At 37.5% G+C, this 27034-nt stretch overlaps 2 protein-coding genes across 2 annotated transcripts in view; both read right to left on the bottom strand.

Moving 5' to 3' along the window:
- The window catches only part of LOC131702136 (uncharacterized), a 283941-nt gene that overhangs the window by 226551 nt on the left and 30356 nt on the right, over positions 1–27034 (bottom strand). The window lies entirely within an intron of this gene.
- On the bottom strand, positions 1217–17896 carry LOC117408980 (uncharacterized). The gene is made up of 9 exons (XM_034014465.3): positions 17667–17896; positions 14334–14648; positions 10258–10491; positions 9775–9894; positions 9072–9170; positions 8591–8671; positions 7914–8000; positions 5607–5699; positions 1217–5479 (listed from the first exon to the last, which is right to left on the bottom strand). Exons 1-9 carry the CDS (start codon positions 17710–17712, stop codon positions 5391–5393), a joined length of 1164 nt encoding a protein of 387 aa, XP_033870356.2. The 5' UTR covers positions 17713–17896; the 3' UTR covers positions 1217–5390.

Raw genomic sequence — 27034 nt, forward strand, 5'->3', positions numbered from 1 at the left:
AAGTTGATGACGTCCCATCCTCCTCCTTTTTCTTCCCCAGAGGAAGAACGGTTACACATGCTCTGCCCCGTGCGGGCATTGAGGTGTTATATTGACCGTACATCGACTGTGAGGCAAACAGAACAGTTGTTCATATGCCATGGTTCTAGGACTTTGGGTCAGCCGTTGTCTAAACAACACCTTTCCCATTGGTTAGCTATTAAATTAGCGTATGAATCTGCAGGCCTTCCGCCACCAGGGCAGTTGAAGGCGCATTCCACTAGGGGTATGGTGACATCCTGGGCCCTCTTTAGAGGGGTGCCGGTGTCTGACATTTGTGCTGCAGCCAGTTGGGCTATACCTCATACTTTTATGAGGTTTTACCGGTTGAATGTACTGGATTCCTCTGCTCCACTATTTGGAGCATCTGTGCTACACTCTATGACGCCTCAGGATGCGGACATATAGAGTGGTTGACAATATGGTGTTGACTATTCCACCTTAGTACAGGTGTCATTGCGAGCATAGACACTGAGGCGCAGCTCCACATATGCGTAGATGTATTGCCTACGCAGTTGCGTTATGACGGAAGTCTGTCCTACTGCCGAGAATCCTCCCTTGCGACGGCTTGGGTACACTGTTCCCATACCTTGATGGTTATTTTCGACTTGAAAGGGAATTATAGGTTGTACATGCAACCCCGGTTCCCTGAAAGAGAAAATAACCATCAAGCAGCGAGATCGCTCCGGAAGTCTTCACGGCCTGAAGCAAAAGAGAAAGGGCGTTCTGCGCGCTGCATAATGTAAGCTTCCAGGGGGGCGGGCTTACACGTCAGCTCGCGCAGAGGCCTATCGGCAGCTTTGCTATAAAGCTCAGCCAATTCCTACTGCCTGACGGCAATATCCCATACCTTGATGGTTATTTTCTCGTTTTTTGTCAGTGGTCTAGGAAAGCTGCTTCTAGTTATATCTGCCTATTTCTGTACTATCAAATACATTAAGTAATATGTTGATTAATTGATTGAAACCGTGCCTGCATACTTACTGATGACTAGGAATCGTGCAGTGGGGGTAATGTTTTGAGTAGTATATTTGAGTATATTGGCCTACATACAATTTATATAGACATTTTGATGGCTGAATAACAGGCTTGAGCTAGCTATCAGTGATGCCCTGTGACAGGATGATGTGTGCGGTGACATCAGGCCAGAAGCAGGAACTGAAACAGATACTGCAGGTAGGGTGCAATGGTGTTTGCGCCGTCTTTATTTTAAATACAAAAATAAAGTAAAAGATTTAAACAAAAAAACACTGTGCTCACAGAGCAAAATAAATATTTAAACAAAACAAAATCACGAACACAAAAATCGAACAGCCAATACAGGTCATGCTGGGCAAATGCCTTCACTGATCCTATACGTTTTGTTTTGTTAATTTTCACTCTCGCTCTAGTTCCGCCTCTGAACATCCAACCACGCTCTGAGCCGAGAGTGGATCTTTTATATTCGTGGCTGGAGCCTTAATTACCTATTCAAAAATTACCTTATTATGGCTCCAGCCACATTCCCACAAGAGTTCTAGGGAAGGGGTTTTAACCCCATCCCCACGACTACATATTACAAGACCGACTCTTTTGCCTCAAACAGTAAATAATAATAGACGGACGGTGCTCGACCGCCAGCCTACAAATACAATGACAATAATAACAATAACAATAACAATAATAATATTATTAATAATAATAATAATAATAATAATAATAATAATACAAAACATACATATATACAAATAATAATACAGGGGCAGGGTGTACTCCATCACATGCCCTTACCAGTGTTGGTGGGGGAGTGAATCATTTTGAGTGCAATTGTGCTTCGTACAATCTCCAAAAAATGTGAATCAGTTGGAGCAATGTGCAAATGTATTATCAACCAAGGTAAAGAAGATTGAATATTTGGGGTTCGTTGGGTTGCCTCCTCTTACCGATATGTTTCTGCAGTTTGGGCATCGTATACTGTTATCAATTTACTTCAGAAGCACAAAACCCAGCAAGAAAGTCTGTTGAACAAAAGAAATTCAAGGGACTTTCTGCCAAGTTAACAACCAGTAACTTTGCTCTTATGTTGGCCTCAATGTGCGACCTTGTGCTTGAACTGAAGAATCTTGCATGGAAATGTCACTTGGCAAAGGGCCAAGAATACTTAAAAATGTACATCAGAAGAATAGAAAGTTACAAAACATGTCCCGGGTAACATGAAGAGGAGGCCAAGACTGGACTCGACAAAGGCTTAGCAAGTGGAACTAAAGGAAGGTGGGACATTTCCATCTGTGAACCAGTTGATCCAGTCAGTTGTGGACAACATGAACCGACGACTAATGCCCGAGGATGACAGGAACAAATGACTGCTTCAGGACATAGATTGTGTCATGGAAGCCACAGGCAGTGATCATGTGTGCCTTGGTGAGAAAAACATAAAAAGTCTGGCAACACGTTTCAGTTTGGATATGAGTGAAACTCACCAAGCTTTTGTCAAATACAAATTGACAGGATGGATCTTTTGTGTACAATATTTGATGGTATAGGCTTTTTTTATACTCTTTCTGATGTGTAATCTAAATACAATTGCCAGTAAAATGATTGGTTTTCATTGTTTAACATTAAAACAATAACAAGTCATTAAAAAAGCTAAATAATAATGAAATAGTGCAGATGATATTTTAAAAACGACTCTTATGTGTTCAGTCTTACAGTCAGCGCCTCTTTATCGGGACGCCTCAGGAGAAGGAAAAATATCCCAAATAAGTGAGAGGCAGTTGAGAGACCTTTGTCACACTTTTTTGATTCTTAATGAAAATAAAAATAATGAAATCACATCACATTATGATTAAATGTTAAATACATAATTTTAAATATAAGTCAATGTTTTTTTTTTTTTATTCCTAAAGAAAATTAATTCCAGTTGCGATGTTGACATGCCAACTTTCTTTGCAACAGCAGCCTGAGAAACCACAGGAGACTCCTCCTGCTTCAAGAGGTCAACGTGGTTTACGCAATTTAGGTAAGTCACAGTGTAATTACGTACTCACTGTACTCTGCTACGCGACCAGTCTTGCTCTGAAAAGCGATCTCTGGTCATCATTTGAAAATTAAACAAATTAAACAAAGTGATGTCCCAATTAAACAACATAAATAGCATTGGGAAGAACTGTCTCCCAGAGTTGTATCCCATTTAAGCAGAAATCCAGATTATCAGTATCCCGATAAGGCAGTGCCAACTGTACAATTATATAGGCAGAGTCCAAAGGGGGAAAATAAATTCTGTCCCATCTTAACATTGTTTATTATTTAGATCTTTTTACTGCTGTTTTCACAGACCATGATGAGCATTAATCTTGGACTATGTAATGTTAAAGAGTAAGGAGCTTCTAATGTCATTTTTCATTGCTATTTTCATATTCACCTAACTAATGTATGGTGTTTGCAACAACCCTTCTGACTAGTTTTGGGTTGTTCTGTTATTAAATTATTACACATTTTGCCTTACCTGGCTTTAAGCATGTCTGGAGAATACTGGGACTGACAGCCTTCATAATTTCATTTCATTCATATAAGTTTCTTTGCAGTAACTTTTTGGGTGTGTCCTAGAATTACTGTAGAAGGCACTAGGTGATGTAAATTTTTCATGGGTTAAGGCATGCAAACAGGACCGTCACCTTAGACTGTGTTTCCCACAAGGCTTTTCATACCTCACACTGAATATCATATTCCTTCGAATTTAAGACGCACTTGTTTTCAGCCTTCTTGCTTCTCAAAAATATTCTGCGTCTTAAATTCAAGTACAGCATAGTGATACATGTATTAATATCGCCAGCAAAAGTCGTGAATACCCAAGTAAACAAACGGCCGAGAAATGACGAACCAAAACGTTCTGCCCGATGTCAAATCATTCATGACATACAGGCAGCCATTTTCAAAGAACCATGTGGCAGAGTGGTTGCAATGATGACGTCATGGACCAGGAAGGAGCAACACATAAACAAAGAAGGGCGGTGGTGAAACTGAGCACTATGGTGCTCAGCTATTTTTATTAAATAATAACAAAACAAAAGATCTGAACAAACACAAAACACTAAACAAAAAGGCACGTTGACCAAACAAATAAACAAATAAGTATCGTGCTGGTGTAAAAACCAGCAAGCTTAGCAGTTGTTTTTACTTTTTAATCTCCTCTCTCAAAACCTGTGTCACCTCTGACACTTTCCCCCCTGAGCGTGGACAGCTGCAGGTTTTTATATTCTGGCCGAGGGGTTAACTAGCTGTTAATTATCTTATTACCCCTCGGCCACAGTCTGCACGAGTTTAGTAAGGATGCGTGACTGTCAGCTAGTTAAATAATCAGTAGCTGATCAGTCACGCATCCTCACAAGGTTTTATGATTAAAATGCAAAATAACAACAAATAATAATCGGCTTTCACTGTCATATAAACATATAACTCATAATATAAATAAATAATAAACAAAGGGACGGGACACTCCACCACAAACCGTCATTCGCTTCCTGAGGAATTTGAAGATAAGCTTTTACAATTTCAGCATTTCTAACAAACAGTACCAGTACATGTAATGTTGTTGATACCCCGGGATCCTTCAAGAAGCTGCTTGATAATATTCTGGGATCAATAAGCTACTAACAACCAAACAAGCAAGATGGGCTAAATGGCCTCCTCTCGTTTGTAAACTTTCTTATGTTCTTATGTTCTTATGAAATGTTGATCAGACCCCCGTATTTTTTGACATGAGCAATACCACAGTTCACAAATTGGGAGAAAAACAGGTGTGAGTAATCACGATTGTGACAGCAGACGGCTGCAAACTGTGTCCATATGCATAATTGAGGTTGTATCTTTGTAAATGCATATTTATTTTATGTTTTATTTTTTTCGTCAAATTGAGGGTGGAAAATTTGTGCTGCATCTTAACCCTTTCATGCATGAAATATTGAAAACAGCTGCAAGAAAGTAGTTGTGGACACATAATAAATATATCTGTAATATAATTTTTTTAAATTTTCAGTGCTTTATATGGGAACAAATGGCATCCTCATATGAGGCCATTGTGCATTTGCATCTTCTATATGTCCCCATATAAAGAATAGTAGAGTTTTATTATCCGTCCCCATATCAGGTCGCCATGCATGAAAGAGTTAAATTCGAGGGTGTCTTAAATTCAAAGGAATAAGGTATACCATTACAGCACACACAAACCCGTACTGTTATAGAAATATGTTAAACATAAAAGTTAAGAAAAGTAGTTTACAGGGGGGCCGTCCTAAAACAAAAACATCAATTACAAAAAATAAACAAGCGTAGTGACGATCCGACACACATCAAAGGCACTCCAGCCTTGTTAACTAGAGAACAGAATCCTCTCTGTGTAATGGCTCATTCTTATCCTTATCCTCTGCTGTCCTGGTATACTTCCTTTTACCAGCTGCTACCACTGTACATAAAAGAGTAAACACAGTTATGTGAGTCATACATGTTCAATAGCACGATTTGTAAGAGGCAGAATATTTTAAAATTCAACATAAAAACACTTGGATGTTTACTTAAAAAAGCATACTTACAGTAGACGAGGGTGCTAGCCCATAATAACACTATCAAGCCTACTAGTGTTAAAAAGTAAGGGAGGCCTTTTTTCATAAAGAAGCTGCAAGGATCTGCAAGAATACCAATGATGTTATTAAAATTGTTCCTTTAAATGTAATGGAAGCACATTGAAAAAACATTCTACAAATGGACTACTGTATACCGCAATATCCATCCCAACCCTATTTGTAAGATATGCAAAGTACAGCAAAGTGACAGCAAAGTACTCTAACCTATTATTTCACATATGAACAATTGTTTTTAACATACTTCTAATTTGTATTTAACTGTGTTCCTTTGGGCTCAATGAATCTGATATATATATATATAGTGACGGATGTAGCAGGACAGGGGGGCCTGTAATATAAAACTGTTTTGTTTTATGGCAGGGACAGAGTTAAAGTCTCCCTGCCAAGGTAATTGCTTCTGTTTAATTTTATTGTTTTGGTTAATTTTTAATTATCACCTGCACCTGGCAATTATTGAAAATTAGAGTCAGGTGCAGGGTATAAAAGGGAAGCAGTCAGTCTGCTTTAGGCTGCTGCTGTTGAGTGACGAGCCCGACAGTTGTAAAGGTTTGTTTGTTTTACAAAAATTTGTTTTAAAGTGTTTTGTGCTGGTGTTATATGTCAGGTAAACAGCTTAGCTGTCCTGCACGTTAGACAGGGACCTGCATATGTGTGTAGTGAGTGCTCTATGTTTGAGCTAGGCTTTTGTTTGTTTGTTTTGTGTTGTGAATAAAAGTGTCCAGAAGCACTTAAAATCAAAGTTTTTATCTCTGGGGCACGAACCCAAAGGTCCGTCCAGCTTGATCACTATATATATATATATATATATATATATATATATATATATATATACACACACACACACACACACACACACACACACACACACATAATTATAGGAAAAATCTTTTGTAGCAAAAGTTTTGCTTTTGTGTATGAGGAAAAAGTTACAAGAAATAAATGTCTACAATTATTTCTTTCAGCATTTTTTTGCAAAAATGCTAATTCAAAAGTATTCATACTCTGACAAGGAAAATGAAATTAGTAGCTAGTTGAGGCACCGTTATCAATAACCACTCTTAAATGATTAGGATATTTGTCAATGAGCTTTTGATATGATTCTTTAGTGATTTTTGACAATTCTTCAATGCAAAATTGTTCCAGTTCATTCAAATACCGAGGACTTCTCTTGTGCACAGCCTTCTTCTACTCATCCCAAAGATTATCAATCAGATTCAGATCAGGACTTTCACTAGGCCATTCCAAAACTTTGATTTTATTCTTCTTTAACCATTCTAAAGTGTGCTTTGGATTGTTGTTGTGTTGGAACGCCCAGTTGCACTTTAAACCAGGTTTTGTAGCGGAGGGTTTCAGATGATTGGCCAATCTCTTTTGGTATGCTATGGAATCCATTTTACCATGTATTGGAACTAAATTTAATGTGCCATTAGAGGAAAAACAGCCTCATAAAAGGATATTACCACCTCCATACTTGACAGTAGGTATGGTGTTTTTTTTCTTTGTATGCCTCACCAGACTCTCTAAACGTAACGACTATCAGCGTGACCAAATAGCTCGATTTTTGTTTTATCACTCCACAAAACCTTTGACCAGAACTCATATACATCATTCAAGTGTCGTTTTGCAAACTTTAAGTGACTGTCCTAGTGACGTTTTCCTGAGTGGCTTTTTCCTTGGCCTGTGACCATTGAAACCTTCACCATGCAATACTTGACCTATGGTTGAAATGGAAACCCCAGCCCCACTTGCACCTAATTCACTTTGAATATCTTTGTCAGTCAGTCTCTGATTTTTATTAACCTTCCTCACAATTCTTCTATTTGTTCTTGGTGACAGACCGTGGGAGCGTTGTGACAGTACCATGAGTCTTGTACTTCTTGATAATAGAAACAATAGTTGAAATTGTATACTGAAATGCTTAGAAATTATCTTCTATCCTTCTCCAGCTTTATGACAATAAATAATTTTCTGCCTAAGGTCTTCAGATAGCTCTTTACTTTTTCCCCATACTTACTTATTGGTAATGTTCATCTACAATCCAGCATTTTATAAAATGTGTTATTGCATTGTGAAACAAAGTATTCTCAACATGAGCATTTAAACTAAGTAGTTTACTAATGTAAAGTTTGACTGTTCTATTATTGGCATTAATAAACTGTCTGGTACGAGCAGGTATGCCATTTTGCCCAGGAGTTGATAAAAGTAGGAAATCACAGGAAAAAGTAAATTCTATAATATGTATCTATTTATACTTACTTTCTTTGTAAATGTTTAAAAAGATGACTGATACTGTGGTGCCATACTGGAAAATGTTGAGTACACCGTGTGGCAGTGGCAGTTTGACTGTGGGGAAAAAATAAACATTGTGGATACAACTCATATAGCTTATAATATTAACATTTTAAAAATATGTTCTGGAAATTTATAAATGTGGTGGAAAAACTACCCACAAATATTTCAGTTTTCAGATTTTTTTTTTTTTTTACTTTTTTGAGTAATAAGAAACTCCTCAAGGGTTAACATTTTTTTCCAGGACACCTCTCAGTTTGATTTGTTGGTTTGTGCTACATAGTAATAATAAAACAGCAACACATTTCTATATCACCTTTTATTAAACCCTTAGATTGAAACTTGCAGCCCTATCGGCTAATCCAGTGTCCAAAAATAGCCTTCCGAGATCAGAGGGTTCATAAAAACAGACTGACTGACTGCAGCTTTCTACCTAAAGTGGAAAACTGTTTATCTTGGGTCGAAAGAGCAACCTCCGGCCACGCTCTGTCACTTTTTACAGTCAAATTGCTACATGTATAACAATCTTTTCACTAGTAGTTAGTTTATCATTGGAGATCGGAAGATGACTGTGAGGCTGATACCCCTGCACTTGTGTGTACTCCAGCTCAATCTAAATATATATGAAGTAATGAAGGACATACCTTGTCTTATTTTTCTTATGGTTAATAGGATTAAGAGGGCAACAGCAATCACCATTAAAATCACTAAAGCTGTGAAGTAATCTGCCAACACAAATGCACATATGTAAAGCTGTAAAGAAGTCTTTAAAACAGAGGAAAAGTACATTATATGACAAAGAAATAAGAACATAAGAACACAAGAAAATGTACAAACGAGAGGAGTCCATTTGGCTTGTAAAAGTACAATCGGAATTCACCTACAGAATCATTGAATACAGTTGTGTATCAAACATTAAGTCAGTATGTCAAAGCATTAGGTTTGTATCATCTGAAAATCGAAAAAGGTCACAAGACCGCAATATGGAAGCTGTACAAGGTTAAAGTGAAGGGTGTTGTTAGATTTTGCTCAATCAGTTTCCATAATACAGAAAATAATCAGGATCTGCAACTGTTACTGAAATATCAAAAGAAAACAATATAACTGAAGGCAGTTTTTATTTACCTTCATGTATCCATAAGCTCAGTCCAACAATGTTTAAAATAGGGGAAACAAAGTCTGCCACGACACCAATAAACAACCACCAATTCAAAGGACCACACCCTAAAAGGAAAGCACATCTGTGAATAATAGAATTGTCACTCTGTTGTTGTTTGTTTTACCACACCCATCCCTCTTCAAATATAAGCATATTATCTTTAACAAGCAGCCATCTAACATTTAGTGGTACCCAAAAATGTATCTGTCTTCTAGGAACCAGACTGGGGTAGGGCATTTTTGCTAACTCCAATCAAATTCCTTCACTAAATACATTGCAAACCCTGAATAGGTAATCACCCCTCTTCAAAAATAGATGCTAATAAGCAAGATGTTCCACAAGTGCAGTTGTACCCCAAATGTTATTTATTTACTACCTATGCACTAGCCGAATCAGTTAAATTAGCATCTTATAAATGTTACCTCTAAATAACCACTGGTCGAAATATTTTCTTAATCTTACACCCAAATGAGTTTCTGCACTGTTAAGTAAAATATTATTTTTCAGGCTAGGGAATTTATAAAAACCATGATATGACATGACAGAAAAATCAGATTTATATAGGTAGCACTTTCACTGTGTAGAACAGACATTGGTTAGCAGATTCTACTATACCGTACAGCTTGAAACGCATCAACAGAACACTGAAAAGCAAAACTTGATACATGCCTGTTGGTATCAAATTGTAGAAAAACTGAAACTGCATCATCGTGGATGGCACAGATAGTAAGTCCAGAACAAATGCACACATCTCTGTAATGACAACGGCTTTCTGCTGATCTGAAAAAACTTAAACAAGAAAAGAACATTTAAAAATCACATACAAACAAAAAGCATTTACATTCCTTTAAAATAAAATGATGAACTCTTTCAGCACTGTGGGGCTGAGCCACCCCTGGATTTTAAAAGGGTTTTTCACAGGACTGTTGAATCCCCCTGGATTGTATCAACCATCTATGTTCAGGGCAATAATGCCGAGGCAATCAAGGCTGATTGCAATCCAGCTGTGATTCAATCGAGTTAACTCCTGAGGTGATCATATCAGTGAAAAGGGGTAAAAAAAAAAAAAAAAAAGCATATTAAGTACAATTTTGCAACTGATATGATAGTGTACTTTCAATTATTATCATTGCAAGGCCTACATGTAGTTACCAATTATTAAAACATCTGCTGTCTTGTTGTGCTTTGGGGATTGGGCTTGGCACTTGTACACTCCACAGAGTTTTGAGACAGATGCATTAGAAGGGAGTTGTAGGGTGTTGTTTGAAATCTCAAAGTCTTCTGGGACATTTTTACCATCCTTTGTCCAGGTCACTGAATCGTAACCAGTGGCATTACAAGTAAGGACATCTTGGTTCTTAATTATGCTGGGATGACCAGGAAGCTCTGCAAGGAAATTAAACAAAAAAAATACATTTTATTTTTTTTGTATTCTAAGTTTTACACATTAAGATTTAGGGCCCTATCCTGGGGGATTTCTAAATACCCACTTTTGCTCTGGAGTTATTTGTGTCACTTGTGTCTTAAGACTTACTGCAGTCAGTTAAGCCTCCAAATAGCAATCAATTAATTGGGCACACAAAATATAATAATTCTCGAAAATGTTGAATGTGGATTAGTCGCTGACCAGATAACCATGACAACGAGACAGTATTCTAAGCAGTGTTTGTTGCCTTCATCTAAGTGTGTTTTCATCTTTTTCTGCATTCCAATAACAACAGCAGCATCACCGTGTCTGTGTCTTAATTTAAGCGAATATTCTTGAACATCTGTACATCTGTGTGTATATACATTTTTTTGCCCAGCAGCTTTTTAACACACACACTACAGCACATCTTGTCATCTCGATAAACAAGCCACGGGTACTTCATCTCCCATTCAGAATTATAAGAACGTATTTTTTGTTTGCTGTCACTGTAGTACAGTAGTCTCCGTCTAAGAGAACACCCCTCGGGAAGCAAGCAAAGTGTTCTCTAAGACGGAGTTGACCACCAGACACAATATGAATCAATAAATAAATATGTATTACTTGTCATGATGCACTTGCATCAACATATGAAATGAATAAGTATGTGTATGTTAATAAACAATAATAATAAAGTAACAGACATACCGTTAAGAAAGTAATTGTCAAACTAAATTGACACACCACCACTACACATGTTAAAAAAATGCAGCAACAATACATAATTACTTGTATTGTAACGCTTGAAATGTTTTTGCTTACGATTGTAAGTCGCCCTGGATAAGGGCGTCTGCTAAGAAATAAATAATAATAATATTAATAATAATAAGACATGCACATTATTTAACAGAATGGTGAAGCAACTCTTCAGAACAGGAAACACCAAATTGCTCGAGGACTTGTGTCAGATTCAGGTTTTTTTTCAAGAGCTCAAACAATTTCCAACTTTTTTGTAGCAAGAGAAACAGCGGCGCATTTCACCATTTTGTTTACATACCATTTTGTAGCGATGAGGTGCACTCTTGGAAATTAAAATACAAAATGAGTCAATGATATGACGGCGGTTCTGGAAAGATTTAATAAACCAATCGATGTGCCTCAAGACACTCTCGTGATGACAAGTCGCTTTTGAAAAGACTGAATAAACCATTTTAATTTCTATTTAATAATATTGAGTTATCAGGTCACAAAACAGTACTGTATCAGTTGTGAACAAATCGCTATCGGTGTGAAGGTGTTCTTTTAAGCAAAGTTCCTGTTCCTGTAGCCTGATCATTTACAACGGGAAAAATCAATTTCACCCAAAGTGTGTTTCCTTAGGCGAAGTGTTCTCTTAGGAGGTGTTCTGCGGAGACTGCTGTACTTGTAAAGTCAGAAGATGCTGACAGCTTAGCAAAAAAACTTCTAATTGACAACTGCTTTGCCATATTGTCACAGACACTGGCCTGGCGCCAGAAACGTCTAAAAGTAATCCGTCTTAATCTTGCTGTGTAAGCCAAATATGAGGCATATTGCTGCCACCTACAGGACTGGAGTGTACCTTAATCAAGGCTGTTATATTCCAGAACAGTTTTTTTCAAACAAGCAAGCATTTTACAGTCATTTTGCTGCTGTGTAATAGAGTACCACGAATGTGCACGTCTGTGTCCCTTTCCCATTCAGTGCGTCCCGTGAAGGCAAGGCAAAATATTTTTCCATCCAATGGATTTATTTTGTGTCTAGGACGCAAAATTTTGCGTTAACACGACCTCTGTGTGTGTGTGTGTGTGTGTGTGTGTATATATATATATATATATATAGATATATATTCTTGAAGGCATTTATGTACAGCAAAACTTTTTCAAAAAAGAGGTGCTGACCATAAGACACTTTATATATTAATGCCTCTGCAGCTCTGCAGAGTTAAAAAATATTTATGGTTTGACAGTATTTTGTTTAAATATAGCTGCTACAGCACAAGTAAATAACTAAACAACATAAATAAATAACAGAAAATGTGTGACTAAGGCATCGCCCATGGGGCACACCAGCAGCCAACAATCGGCCCCTCCCACAGGAAGAGGAAACGCAGGACATGGCCAGCCCACTCACCAGCGTCCCAGGAGGCGGTTCCAGGGCCACCGCCCTAGGCAGCCGCCTCAAACTGCCCCGCCACAACCTCAGCTGCCCCAGCAGGGCCCCTGAAGGCTTGCGGTCTCAGACACCCTTTTCAGCACACCAACTACAATACTGGCGCGCCTGCACCTTGAACACCTGGGTGCTCGCCACCGTGCACAAAGGTTACGCGCTCCAGTTCCGCTTGGGACCACCTCCCTTTCGAGGAATCACTGCTTGATTAGTTGGTTTTGAGTCTTGTTTGGTGGATCCAGCAGATGATAGTATTGTAGACCAATTGTGTTTTTGCGGAACATTTGCTGTCCTGTTACATTACAGACATAATTTCTCTTGTCTCAAGACCAGCATCAGTTTCAAATTTAGTATCAAAATACTTTTCCACTTACCAATTCTTAAAAACAGATACTGACCATTTGGTTTGTTGTCTTGTTCTTAGTTCATTTCTTTGCAGTTCTAGGTTTTCAAGCTCATTCTCTGATACGTTTATATGCCTTTCTGTATTATTACTTGTAGTACTAGGGTTTTGTAGCAGTAGCAGGATCGGATGTTGTACGTGAGGATGGTAAATGTACCCACTCCGGTATTGATACGTGCCCAGATATATCAAAATATACATAAATAGACAGAGTTTAGGTAGTCTGTCATGCTGTCAGTTTAGCTGTAAGCAGGAATGTAATTTTAAAAAAGCAGGTATACACAAGGATTGATTTTAAAATTTGATTCACAGCTGGTGCTGAGACATTCCAGCGGGCATCTACCATCTATTACATCCCGCTAAAGCTGGAAGCTGATTGGCTGACGGTTCTGATTCGTTTTCTAATATATGTAAGAAAACTATGATTTTTTTTCTATAATTTTTCTATAGTAAAGTAAAAATTTAAAACAAAATGATTATTTTAATTTTTTCTTAACTGACATATTTACTATGTTGCCTTTAAATTTTTCATTGCTTTGTATTAAAGGGACATTATAAAGAAGTACCTCTGAATCTCATATAAGCACTTCGCAAACCTTAAATTGGGGTGTCTCGACCCCTAGCATTTTCACTTCACTCGGCAATAAACATCCACCTACGGTTCCCCCAGTAATTTTTTTCCAACTCCACCACTGCATACTGTATGTTGTTTAAGATTATAATTGAATCCAAAACTAATACAGTACATGTACCAATATATTTTAATATATTTTGTACAGTACTGAAACATATTTAAGCAATAACTACATGGTGTAGCCAGTGTACAAGGAGATAACAGAAATCTGAGTGGATAAAAATCCACTAGTTGTCTTCAAGTACACTTGATGTTTCTTCTTAGTGTAACTATTATGTGTTTTGGTCTTTCCTGGAATTTAGGAGTTAGTGACTTTGCTAGGATGTCTAAGGGAAACTTTGTGTCCCTGTATGAAAAGTGGACAGTGCCCTGTACACTGCAGCATATATAAATTTGGAAAGTCAATGTCAGACCACCTGTGATATAATTTGCAGTATACTTATGATCTGCTATCCAATATTTAGGTGACCCATAGTATTGTAATATATGAATACATTTTTAAAAAATTGCAGTTCAGATTTCATTGGGGGTAGTAACATTTTATAAGCCCATAACATATTTTGGGGGTCCTGGGTTTTTATTTTCCATCAAACACTTACCGAGAATGCGGAGCCAATACTGCTGCTTGTGCTTTTGGTCAATTTTTCTTTCATAGTTGCCACCATCTCTCCAGTCCACATGTTTCAAAGTGAATGAACCGTTTGGAAAGACATATATCCGTTTTTTGTACTTTGCAAAGATGTCAGGGCTGTCTGGCGACGATAAGTAAAGGGTAAAAACATCCTCTGAATATCCACTGCTGTTCTTAAATGTCCACTCAATCAATCTGGTCTGATTGTCCTTCACCCCTGGCAGGGAAACTGCATCTCCGAGGTATACAGCTATCTCTGGCACTTCTGGAACCTCACTGGTCACTAGAAACACAGACAAACAGCCACTGACCATCTCAGACCCAACTGGTACACAGGGTATGGCCAAAGGCCAAAATAAATAGCATTTACATGTATTGTGATTCTACATACCTACTACTTTTATTATGTTTGAAATTCACACTTGTTTCTTCCGTACAGCTGAGCTCTGGGGGGGGGGGGGGGGGGGTTGGTACAAAATATTATATATATATATATATATATATGTGTATATATATATATATATATATATATATATATATATATATATATATATGTGTGTATATATATATATATATATATATATATATATATATATATATATATATATATGTGTATATATATATATATATATATATATATATATATATATATATATATATATATATATATATATATATATGCTGAAAGTAATAGCAGCCTACATAACTCTGTGCCATGGTTTGACATGCTGCCAGATCAGAGGTTTTTCCTCCAGGTCTAAAGGTTTTTACATTTCTGTTCAAGGTAATCTGTAGGTAAGAAATGGGCAAGTTTTTTTTTTTTATCAGTTATTTTGACAAGATGTATTATAATGTGCAAGCCCTTCCTTTACTAAGACAGTGGATGAGCTGCAGTATCATGCTAGTTGGCAGCTGCGACCACTGATTTCTATAGAATGTCTCCAGACTTTAGAATCACTTTGACTGCCACAACATTATATGTTCACTTCATGTGCAGCGGGTATTAGGGCCCCCAGTGCTGCATATAATTTGAGAGAGGGGCACAGGTGGGGCCATGGTACTTGTTGCACAGAAAGTTAATTTAGTTGTAATGACAGTGTTTACATGTTATGCCAGTCAGTGAATATATATTCTGGAAAATGAAGAAAAAAAAAAAACATTTACAGAAACGAAAACAATTTGAAAGTTATTTTTTTAATGAGAGGTAACTTCCAAATATTATTTTATAGCTTATTTTTTGTTTTGTTTTTGACAGTGATTTTACAATTTAGCCATGTAATACACTTTGTAGACGCCCACTTAGCGCTCCTGAACTGATGTTATTTTAACCCCTTTTAATCATTCAATCGTTGTTAATCAGACACAGGTGTTTTAATTAGTTGTAATGGGCAATCGCGGATTGCTATCCTATATACTGTATGCTGTGGCAGAAGAAAAGCAGACAACAGCTCTATCGTGCTGTGCTGTGCTATGCGATATCCTAGCCTGTCCTGGCAGATGAATGGTGCGGTGGTCGACTGGGCAAAAATGACCCAGCGACTGGTGAACCCATTATTTCAGATTTATTTCATTCATGTTTATTTGGGATTTCTTAGTGTTTTAATTACTATCTAAGCAGTTTTATTTCATGCTTTAATTTATTGATGTATTAATTGTATTGTTGTCTTATATGTATTCTATTGTATAGTGCATGCTATTTTGTAGTAGCAGTTATAGATTGAGAAGTGGGTTATTCTGTGATCTTTGATTGAATGTGTATTTTTAAATGGTTTTATAAAGGGAATTCATTTTACCCCGTCTCGTCTCTGGCGCATAATTACATTGGTCATTGTACAACGCCTATTTCTCTCCTTCCAAGCAGCAGCATTCCGGCGTATCAGTTAGTAGTAGCAGGCACTAGACAAATTAAGCAAGTGCCTAGTTGGCATGAATTGTTTCTTAACAAATTTAGGTGATATTGAACATTTACCCGCCTAATTGTGTGCGTTTACAATTAGAAAAACACAAACCTGATCCCTCACACAATAAATAAATAAATACCGTATAGCTTCACTCGCCACATTTTTATAGAGGTATTAGGTACAATTCTAGTTTATTGCATTCAGAGGTTTTCTGGCAACACTGCTTTGACTTGAAAATAAATATATCTAGATAATAAATGTGACGTTTTTGAACAATAATTCAACTTGTTTGCATGTGTTTTTATTTTTTGTTATATATATAATGTGTGTGTGTGTGTGTGTGTGTGTGTTAAACCCGCCTTGATCTCACCATAGGTTGTTTCGATTTTGTCAACGTCTTTCGAATCTTCAAAACTTTTTTGAGGAATTAAAGTATAATGGGCTGCCACATAGAGAAGAAAAGTAATCGTACAACCTGTAATACTAGTAAGTTGTTTCTTTGTATTATTTTGTTATCGGCCCAACATTTAACTTTTCAACACGAATGTCGTTAGTTTTTTTTTTTTTTTTTTTAATCACCCAGTCACGGTGTATTTAATTGAACAAACCCATAAACTTTAATTGTAGATTTTTTTTTAGACCAGGTTTGTTATTATTTGATTATAAATACTGCACATAGCCTAACCCTGGCACATTGTACAGCTTTTTTTACGTTTAAGTACTGAAGGATATTGTTTTTTCAGCTGGAACTAGGCATGCATATATATATATATATATATATATATATATATATATATATATATATATATATATATATATGATACACACATACACACACACACGTGCATGGGCTAATCCAACGTAGCATTCATAAAAACTGAAATTAATAGATACCGTAGCACAACCTTACTAATAAATAACACTGTATAAATAACTACATGCATTATCCGTCATAATCGATTTTAAAACCAACTTAACACGCATACAAGTATTGGTAACATGTTGTGGTAACTTGTGATTTGTGTTATTGTGAAATTACAATACTTCATAGCTCTTAAGAATTGCAGTTAGAAAATGTTGATTTTCAATTACAGTACTTACTTTGAACAAGTGTAATGCATGGCTATGTTGTTTTTCACAGTCAAGAACGTAGAGCATTGCTTTTATGCCAGTTCAAATAAAGCGTACTAATACAGTACAGTATTTCAATAAAGAAAGAAAAAAAGCCTTTTTAAATTGCGATATGAACACACAGATATGAACAATAAAGTCTAGAATGAATTAAAACAGAAAAAATCAGAAATAAACTGAATACAGTCACAGACCTATTAGCGGTGCCAGGATGTATTTAGTTTTCCTTATGGTTTATCCACTACACAGAGAACCGGGATGCTACCTACCTTGCACAACGATGGTGAAATTAATCAAAAAGAATATCCAGGTCATGTTTGTGCTGGGTTGATCGATTTTCCTCCAGATAGCAAATTTTGTATGCAGTGTATAAGGAAAAAGATAATATTTTCTTTGTTATTTGTTTGCATCGGAAACTACTGGCATTTGTATACGTGATTACATTCTGTATTGGAAATGAGTGTTCACTGTTGCACCTTTCAGTTTTGCTCCAGGGAGATTCATTTCAGAGAAGAAAAAAAAATTCGGGGGGGGGGACGTGGGGGTGGAGTTGTATCGGAAATTACATTCGAGGTAGGAACCCCATACAGTCTCGCGTTTTGATTGGTCCATCTCTGCCACATGAATATGTCGTCACACGAGTGGAAAAGCGTGCAGGCATTTCTAATCACAGAGAGCGAGAGAGAGAGAGAGAGATCTGCTTTCCGCCACCTTACCATTAAAATATACCATTAAAAACAAACTATGGGCGATTACTTTATATTAATTATCATGTTATGCACGAATGTAAGAATTGGCATTCTGTAATGGCGTACTGTTTAGCATATATCTAAATAGTTTACGCGATATATTTTAATATCAAATGTATGTCTTCCACACTATTACAGTTTTGTTAGAGGATGTATTAGATCTAATGTAATCACAGTCTCAAATTCTGTCCCGCTTTGCTTTTCAGATAACGTCCCAAATTCTGGGCCGCTTTGGTTTTTATTGGAATTCACAATCCAGTTTATGGTAAACTGTGCATGGATGACTTAGAAACTCGGCTGTCAGCTGAGTCCCCAAAAACTGGGCTGAATTCGAAAATGCAAAGCAGCCCAGAATTTGGGACGTTATCTAAAAACCAAGGCGGCCCAGAATTTGGGACGTTATCTAAAAACCAAGGCGGCCCAGAATTTGGGACGTTATCTAAAAACCAAAGCGGCCCAGAATTTGGGACGTTATCTGCAAACCAAATCGGCCCAGAATTTGGGACATTATCTGAAAAGCAAAGCGGCCCAGAATTTGCGACGTAAATGAAAACAGGGGCAGTCTATATGTAAAACTGTGATTACATTAGATATAAACTAATGTATCCTCTAACAAAACTGCAATAGTGTATACATTTTATATTAAAATATATTGCAAAAATGATTATAGATATATGCTACTTGAAAGAAAAAAGTACACCACCACAGAAAGCCAATTCTTACATTCAGGCATAACATGATAATTCATATAAAGTAATTACCCATAGTTTGTTATATCAGTACAGCGTAATACCACATTATATGGTAAGGTTGTGGAAAGCAGATCACTCTCTCTCTCTGATCACAATGTTAAAAATGCCTGAAAGCTTTTCCACTCGTGTGACGACATATTCATGTGACAGACATGGACCAATCAAAACGCGAGACTGTTATGCGGTTCCATGCCAAAAACCGGGCCTGTGTCATACCTCGAACATTCTCCATCCCAAGTAGCATCATGAATGAGAAAAAAAGTCAGTTATTGGGCCAGTTTACAAGGAGATAGCGTTCTTATTCTTAAAATATATTATACAAAATGTGCAATGCAAGTCTTTTTTAAAGCACGGCACTGGTTTTAAACAAACTCGAAAATGTCGTTCCACTAAGTTTCATTTTATAGTAATAAAATGTGTAATGTTACGATCGTCGTGTTCACTGAAACTTGTGTTCCCTTTCAATTCGAAAATGACCGCCAAACAATACTTTTGGGATATGCCTGCTTGTCAGGTATTTACTGAGCATTTTATATCAAAGCTGCGGATAGGCCCCTCCGTAGAGTGACGTCCTCGGTCCCGCCTCCCGAGGTAATAAATAATAACTGCACTTCAGTCTCTTTTGCCTTTCACGAACTGGTAGGTAGGGTAAGTATAAAAACTAACCTCTTCCATTTGTGTGATTGACTACTTAAGATCTGTCTCTCTCGAGTTCCTCTGTAGCTACCTTGCAATTTATTGCTGGAAGTCGGCTTGCCACTTCCCCCAGAATCAGAAACTCAGCAGCTGAAGTCTGAGCTTAATGCTATGCAACTGCGTTTCCATCCGCACATCCCATCCACGTCCCACAGTCCGGGGGAACAAACGAGAGGCAGGCGATACAGAGATCCTGCGGGAGATTGTGGCTGTCCAGCAAGCCATGCTGGGACTGTCCGGACTACAACCAACCACCAGTCCCCGCCTCTGTTGAGGATGTGGCCTGCATGGTCACATCTGTTTCTATTGACCCAAAAGAACCCGCAAACGGAACCCTATCGACCACCGGCGGGAAATGAGAAGGGGTCGATGTAAAAGGGATAACAACCCCAACCCAACTGCCAGCCTGCCAGTCATCATGGGGAGGACCAGTATCGGAGCACATCTCCATCTAAACTTCTGGTTGGAAGTCAAAGAGCGGAGCAACAGCGGAGAGCAGGAGCAGCCGCCACCCACACTGACCTTCCCTTTCCCAACCCCGGCAAGCACCGCGCCTGCCCTGACCTTCTCCGAGACCCTTCTCCAACTGCAGCGGGTGCTACACAGGATCCAGGCTGCCGGACTGCGGCTGCACCCGACACGTTCCTTCTATTCCGGCTACAAACGACATTCCTTGGTCACCAAGTAAGCGAGGAAGGCATCACCACCTACCCTAGCAACAGTGGCCTACCCCAGTTAATACAAGGCAGCTCCAAAGTTTTGTGGTCCTCGTATCCTACTACAAGAAGTTTGTGAAGGGGTTTGCAACCATCGCCAGCCCCCTGCACCGCCTCCGAACCATGAGGATGCCTTTGCCCAGCTGCATCACGCCCACGCCAGTGCTCCTGTGCTCGCCACCCCCTCTGTGTCAGCCCACTTCACCCTGGATACCAATGTGAGAAATGAGGGTATTAGCATGGTGCTGTCCCAAGGGACCTATGAAGGAGTGGTTAAAGAAAGGGGCTTGTAACCAGGAGATCCCCGGTTCAAATCCCACCTCAGCCACTGACTCATTATGTGACCCTGAGCAAGTCACTTAACCTCCTTGTGCTCCGTCTTTCGGGTGAGACGTAATTGTAAGTGACTCTGCAGTTGATGCATAGTTCACACACCCTAGTCTCTGTAAGTCGCCTTGGATAAAGGCGTCTGCTAAATAAACAAATAATAATAATAATAATAATAATAATAATAATAATATTTTGATAGATATTGTTTACTGTATAAAAAATTCAAGCAATACGATTAATTGTTGTTACGACGCTCTCCGGATAGAATCACCAACACAATGAAACAATTAAATACATTTACTAAACTGCTGAAGCAATTCACACTCACTTTACATGTCGAATACATTGCAGTTTAGAGAGGTGAGTTAAAAAAAAAAAAATGACCTGCCTTAAAGTGTCCCGAGATTCTGGAGCCTGTTGACAACCCTATCTGAGAGCTATGAGGAAGAAATTACCGTGATGAGTGACTTGAATTTCCCTGCGAAATAAAACCCACGTTGATTTAAATGCACCGTGTGTAACACATATAAAATAGCCTATGAAATAGTTTTAAATTGATTTTAATGACACTGCAGTTCCCAAATGGTTCTGCTTGTATTAATTACCACACTGCAGTAATGTACATTTTATTTTACTAAAGCATATTGTTCAACGTCTTGCACATCTGACAGTTGTAAAGTTACAAAATATATATATTTCTGTGCATCTCAGTATGATCTAGAACACGTTTGACAGACAAAGAAACAAAGCACAAAAGTCTACTACAGTTTGCCGTTATATTACAGGTTTACTGCATAACTTTACTCAATGAAAAGTGTGATGTGAATGTGCTGTTGCATACGGGGATATGTTTACATTCAGCAGCTGCATGACGTGTTTAGACGTGCGTGCGCCACCAGTAATTTAGGGAGTTGAGAGCCGCGACAGATTTCATCAAACGTTCTTGTTATTAAATACAACAGTTACGTTCAATACCGGATTTGTGTCTTTTATTTAAAGAAGAACTGCACACATTGGAGGGATGTATTAAAATGGATGTGTGTTTGGGCGGATGTAGGATTCGGATTTGGTTTACTGAATCCTAAGTATTCGTCCGAATCTGAACCCTGCTCAAAAAGTAGGTATTCGAGCCGAATCCAAAACTGAATCCAGGATTCCGTACATCCCTATAAGAAGCGTAACACTCAGGTCTAATGGATTTAATCAAATATTTTAAACATATATACCAAACAAAATTACAGAAAATGTGAACAAAAAATACAGATCAAAGAATCATACGTTTTCAGTATGAAACGTGACACACTGTCAAAATGAAAACATTACAAAGTTAATATCGGGTATGGCCTCCCTGAGCATTAACACAATCCTGGCAGCGTTGACGCATAGAGCTGATCAGCCTCTGGGAAGACTGCTCTGGAATGTTCCGCCGCAGATGTTCTATTGGACAGATCAGGAGAAAAAGCTGGCTGCGGCAAGACCTCGACATTGTTTTCCTGAAGTCGTGCAATTATAATCCTCTGTCTTGCGTTGTCCTGCTGAAAAATCGGCACTCCCAGATTGGCTTGCAGGAATGGAAAATCTGTTGCCTCAAGGACTTTGTCAATGCCCTCAATCTGTACCAAAGGCATTCTTGTGTTAAAGGAGATTCATCACACTTCCACTGCCCCATCAGTTGGCTTGAACAACACAACAGTCACCATAACGCTCACCACGATGTCTCCACACACGTTGTCTTCAGTCAGGTCTGTCAAGAGCAAAACAGCATTCATCGGTGAATAAAACACTCCACCACTCTCTCTGCCGCCACCTGAGATGTTCTCTGGCTCACAGAAGATGGCGATTTTGTCTCTCAGCTGTCAACAAATTACCCCTGAACAGCTTCTCAGTATGCAAATCATTTTCATGCAGACGGTAAGCTACAGTCATTCTGCTGATGCGTGGGTTATTTCTTCCTGGAATTTCTCGTGCTGTAGCCACTGCAGTCTGAAAACGATTACACAGATGGATCAGTCGGATGTGACGGTCCTGGGCTGGTTTGGTGACCCTCTGACTTCCAGGACGTGGCCTGTCCCTCACAGAGCTGGTTTCCTGGTTTCTCTGGACTATTCTGCTGATCATTGAAGCAAAACATCTCATTCTCTGGGCAAGTGCTCTCAAAGACAGGCTGCCTTCAGTCATGCCGATAGCAACCAGGCGATCTTCATTACTCAAGCGGGACATGGTCATATTTTTTGCTGTTCTTGCTTTAATTAAAATCATGTCTTTTCGAATGGCTATTTTATGCAGATTCTTAATCATCTAATTTGGGCAAATGTAATTCAACTCAAATACCAAACACTGAGCACCAGGCGTTTTTATGAAATCACATAATTTGAGCTCAGTATTTTGATATCACAAGGGACTATACTACTCAAACAATCAACAAACTTATCTGATCACTATATTAAATGTAAATAACATTATGTATGTGTATTACATTATGTATGATGTAAAACTTAGACTGTTGCGTTTTCATTGTGCATCAGTATATATATATATATATATATATATATATATATATATATATATATATATATATATATATATATATATATATTTGAATGGTAATTTTGAAGTTTTCCCCATAGTTAAAATATGCATTTACCATGGTTTGCAATGTTTTTTAAAAGATGCTTTATCATACCCCTCTGTTCTTACTATGCTACATTACAGTTTGCTATAGTTTTACTATGTTCTGTTGTATCAGTACAACTTTGCTTTCTTGTATGCTAGTGCCTATGGATAAATCATCTATGGGCTGTAACTTTTAATGCATATTCGTTCTTTCTGTCAGAGGCTTAAAACAATGATGTAATGTTTCCTGTGCTGTGTCATTTAACAACAATGAGAAACTACTCAGGGTAATAAACATGACAGAATCATATAATTACAGTTAGTATTAGTATGAAACCAGAGTTCCACTACAAATGAGAACTTGAAACTCACTGATGCATTTAAAAAAAAAAAGTTGAGTATCTATCTCATATGCATCAATTGACCGTTGTACACAACACTACACACAAGGCCCTTTTTAAAACCATTTTTACTGAAATATTCTAGGGTTTTATAAAATCTATAGATCAGTATTAACATATTTTTCTCCCAAAATTTGACCCACTCAAGCATGTGAAAATAGCACTGGTATACACAAAGAAAACTTTACACTTTATTAAAAAAAGGTTTTAGTGTGATATGTGCCTGTGGGTCTGTCTCTATAACATACCTAAGTATTAATGCAGGTTAACTTCACCAGCTTTATAGTTTTCAATCACAAAGAATAAAAGAAAGGGAGCTGACATAATAAATAACATGTTGCAGAGTTACTAAGAGCGGTCAGTTGTGATCTAACTTTTACTTTGCTACTGTTTTCGTAAATTATGGAAACATCAAAAACAATTGAAATATTTTATTCAGAGAACATGCTTTTTCCATTTGAGCACAGTGACATCCATAATCATTACGTTTTTATGGTAAAATCATATCTGAGAGATCAGTGTGAAATTCACTAGTTTTTGCTGACGCTGCTAAGAAAGGCACATTTATTTTTGTGTTGATAAGCTGGTAAGTTTTTATTCATTGATATTGACCAACTTAAAAATACAAAAAATATATTTCTCAGTGTTACAGGAAATCTCTCTATCACATCTCTGCAGGGGAAATACTGTACATGATCTGAAGGCTGGAAAGCACCTTTATGGATGACATTTATCAATTTTTACAATAACTAGTTTGCAATGTGGTTATTCCATGTCAGTTTACCATTTACCCTCTGCAGGCTGAAAATGTTAGGTAAAGGATTCATGACCCAGGGCTTTAAAATCACATTTCTTTCTTATGGAAACATAGCTATTTTCTTTGGGTCAAAGCGTGTCACTGCCTGCACGACATGTTAGTCAACAGTGAAAAAGGAGATGTTGGTTAGTAGAAGGAAAGATGGGTTTCCTTCCTGAAACCAAGATTTGCAACCAGAACATTCTTCAGCACTTGATATGTTTTAAAATGGAAATATATATCTGCTATGACATGTGTTTCTTTTAAAACCACACATTTTAGACCTATTTAGAGAATAGAAGAGCATGACAGATAGATTACTGATTTGTTTTTGTTAGCTACAACACTTTCTTACTGTAGCTTGGACTATAAGCTTGTGTCAGATTCATCATTGCCTTTTGATGTACAGTACTATACACATTTTATTTCATAATAATTCCTAATACAGTGGCCACAAATTAATAATAAATGAATGAATGAATAGCCATGACATACAGTGTATCCATGGTACGTTATTTAAGCTTTCATACAAACCCTTTATGGATGAGTTTGTAAGGAAACTAAATTATTTATGTATTTGTTTATTTAGCAGATGCCTTTATCCAAGGCGACTCACAGAGACTAGGGTGTGTGAACTATGCAAAAGCTGCAGAGTCACTTACAATTACGTCTCACCCAAAAGACAGAGCACAAGGAGGTTAAGTGACTTTATGGATGAGTTTGTAAGGAAACTAAATTATTTATGTATTTGTTTATTTAGCAGATGCCTTTATCCAAGGCGACTCACAGAGACTAGGGTATGTGAACTATGCAAAAGCTGCAGAGTCACTTACAATTACATCTCACCCAAAAGACAGAGCACAAGGAGGTTAAGTGACTTGCTCAGGGTCAGGGTCACTGACAATGAGTCAGGGGCTGAGGTAGGATTTGAACCGGGGACCTCCTGGTTACAAGCCCTTTTCTTTAACCACTGGACCAGTTGACCCCAATAATCAAAAGTTACACTATACAGGATAATCGTTATCATTAGAAACAATAATGAGGCCACTAGTTACCAATAAGCAGTTAATTTCTGGCAGAAGCATCGGACACGGCGCTGGTGTGTGTACATGGAGGATTGTTCTGCTTCTCGAATCCAAGCACCTGCTGTTTTATACAGTTTTTTGAAACTTAATAAAACTTAATTTCCCTTGCCAGATAAGAGCATACTTTGCACAGCATACGGTACACACTTTTGTATTGCTAATATTTTCATTAACTCTGTACAAGTTAATCTGATACTGTATTAATGAGTTTATAGCTGGGGGATAAATTAAGAGACTATAGTATACCAAATGAATGCACATTGATAAACTGAAGGAACTTACGTTTTTGTCCCTAAATGTACACTTCATGACTAGGAAAAACCCATGTTGGAGTTTTGCGTAGGTTGTTGTGGCTGACTACAAGAAGAGTTCATAAAGGAAGTTAGTGTTTATGAACATGCAAGTTGAACGTGATGCAATAACAAAATAAATTGCACTTCTCTTTTTGCCTTAATACTGTACAATCAGTTTCATAACTTTTTTTTTTTTTTTTAATGTATGCACAGTTGATTATCCGAATGCCAAAAAACCCCAGATACAAAAAAAGTTTAAAATACAAGGTACAAACCAGACAATGCATTTTAAATATCAAAGTGAATGATGAGTTTCACTATTACTTTAGAACCTTTAATAACATTTTTACATTGTTTCAAGTATGATCAGAATGATTGCATTCTGGGTTTATTCTTCACACTTACTTTTCATAAACATTGCAGTCGTGTTGGGCATTCTCTAGAACAAAAAGCTAAAAGGGTAAAATTATGATGTAATGCTTTTGGGCTGCTTAAGGTAAGAAAGTGAGTGAGTGCATGTACACTGTACTAGTTAAAAATATATCAAATGCAAAGTTTATCGGATTATAGCCAAATTCTATTTGAAACATCTATAGCAGGCTTGGAGTGTATGATACACGTTTGGTACAAAATCAAGGCAGTTACCATGTTCACTCGGTTTAGATGAACAGACGTGCATGATCAGCATATAAGGGTCCCTAGTCTTTGAATAAGAGCCTTATAAACAGTTTTGTTTTGCAGCTGTGTATTTGTGAAAGTGTCTTGGACTTTAGAACTGAATTCAAATATATGGTCAAAGTTTTTATGTTGTAAAGCCAGGAATTGAGAATTGCGCTTGTGCAGTTAATCTCTAACTGTGGTTAAAGGTCTGAGTCACAGCTTTCCTGATATACTTGTTATCACTTAGTCGATGCTGAGATACAGTAGAAAAGTAAAATCAATCCACTCTCAAAACAAAACTTTTGCCTTTCTTTTCATCTGTAATTAACAGTATCATCTTAAACATTATTAGCCCCGTTTTTCGTGGTTGACTGCTGAAAAAGGTTGAAGTTGGAACAATCTCTTTCCCTTTCAACTACAAACAAATGCCACACAAAACTAAACCAATATAGTTACACCAAATTATAACGAGAGATTCAGGTTTCATAATTGCTGTTAAATATTTTATCTTTCATCTTGCCACAGCATGCCATAGCATACATACAC

Source organism: Acipenser ruthenus, chromosome 2, assembly GCF_902713425.1.
Source record: "Acipenser ruthenus chromosome 2, fAciRut3.2 maternal haplotype, whole genome shotgun sequence".
Lineage (NCBI taxonomy): Eukaryota > Metazoa > Chordata > Actinopteri > Acipenseriformes > Acipenseridae > Acipenser > Acipenser ruthenus.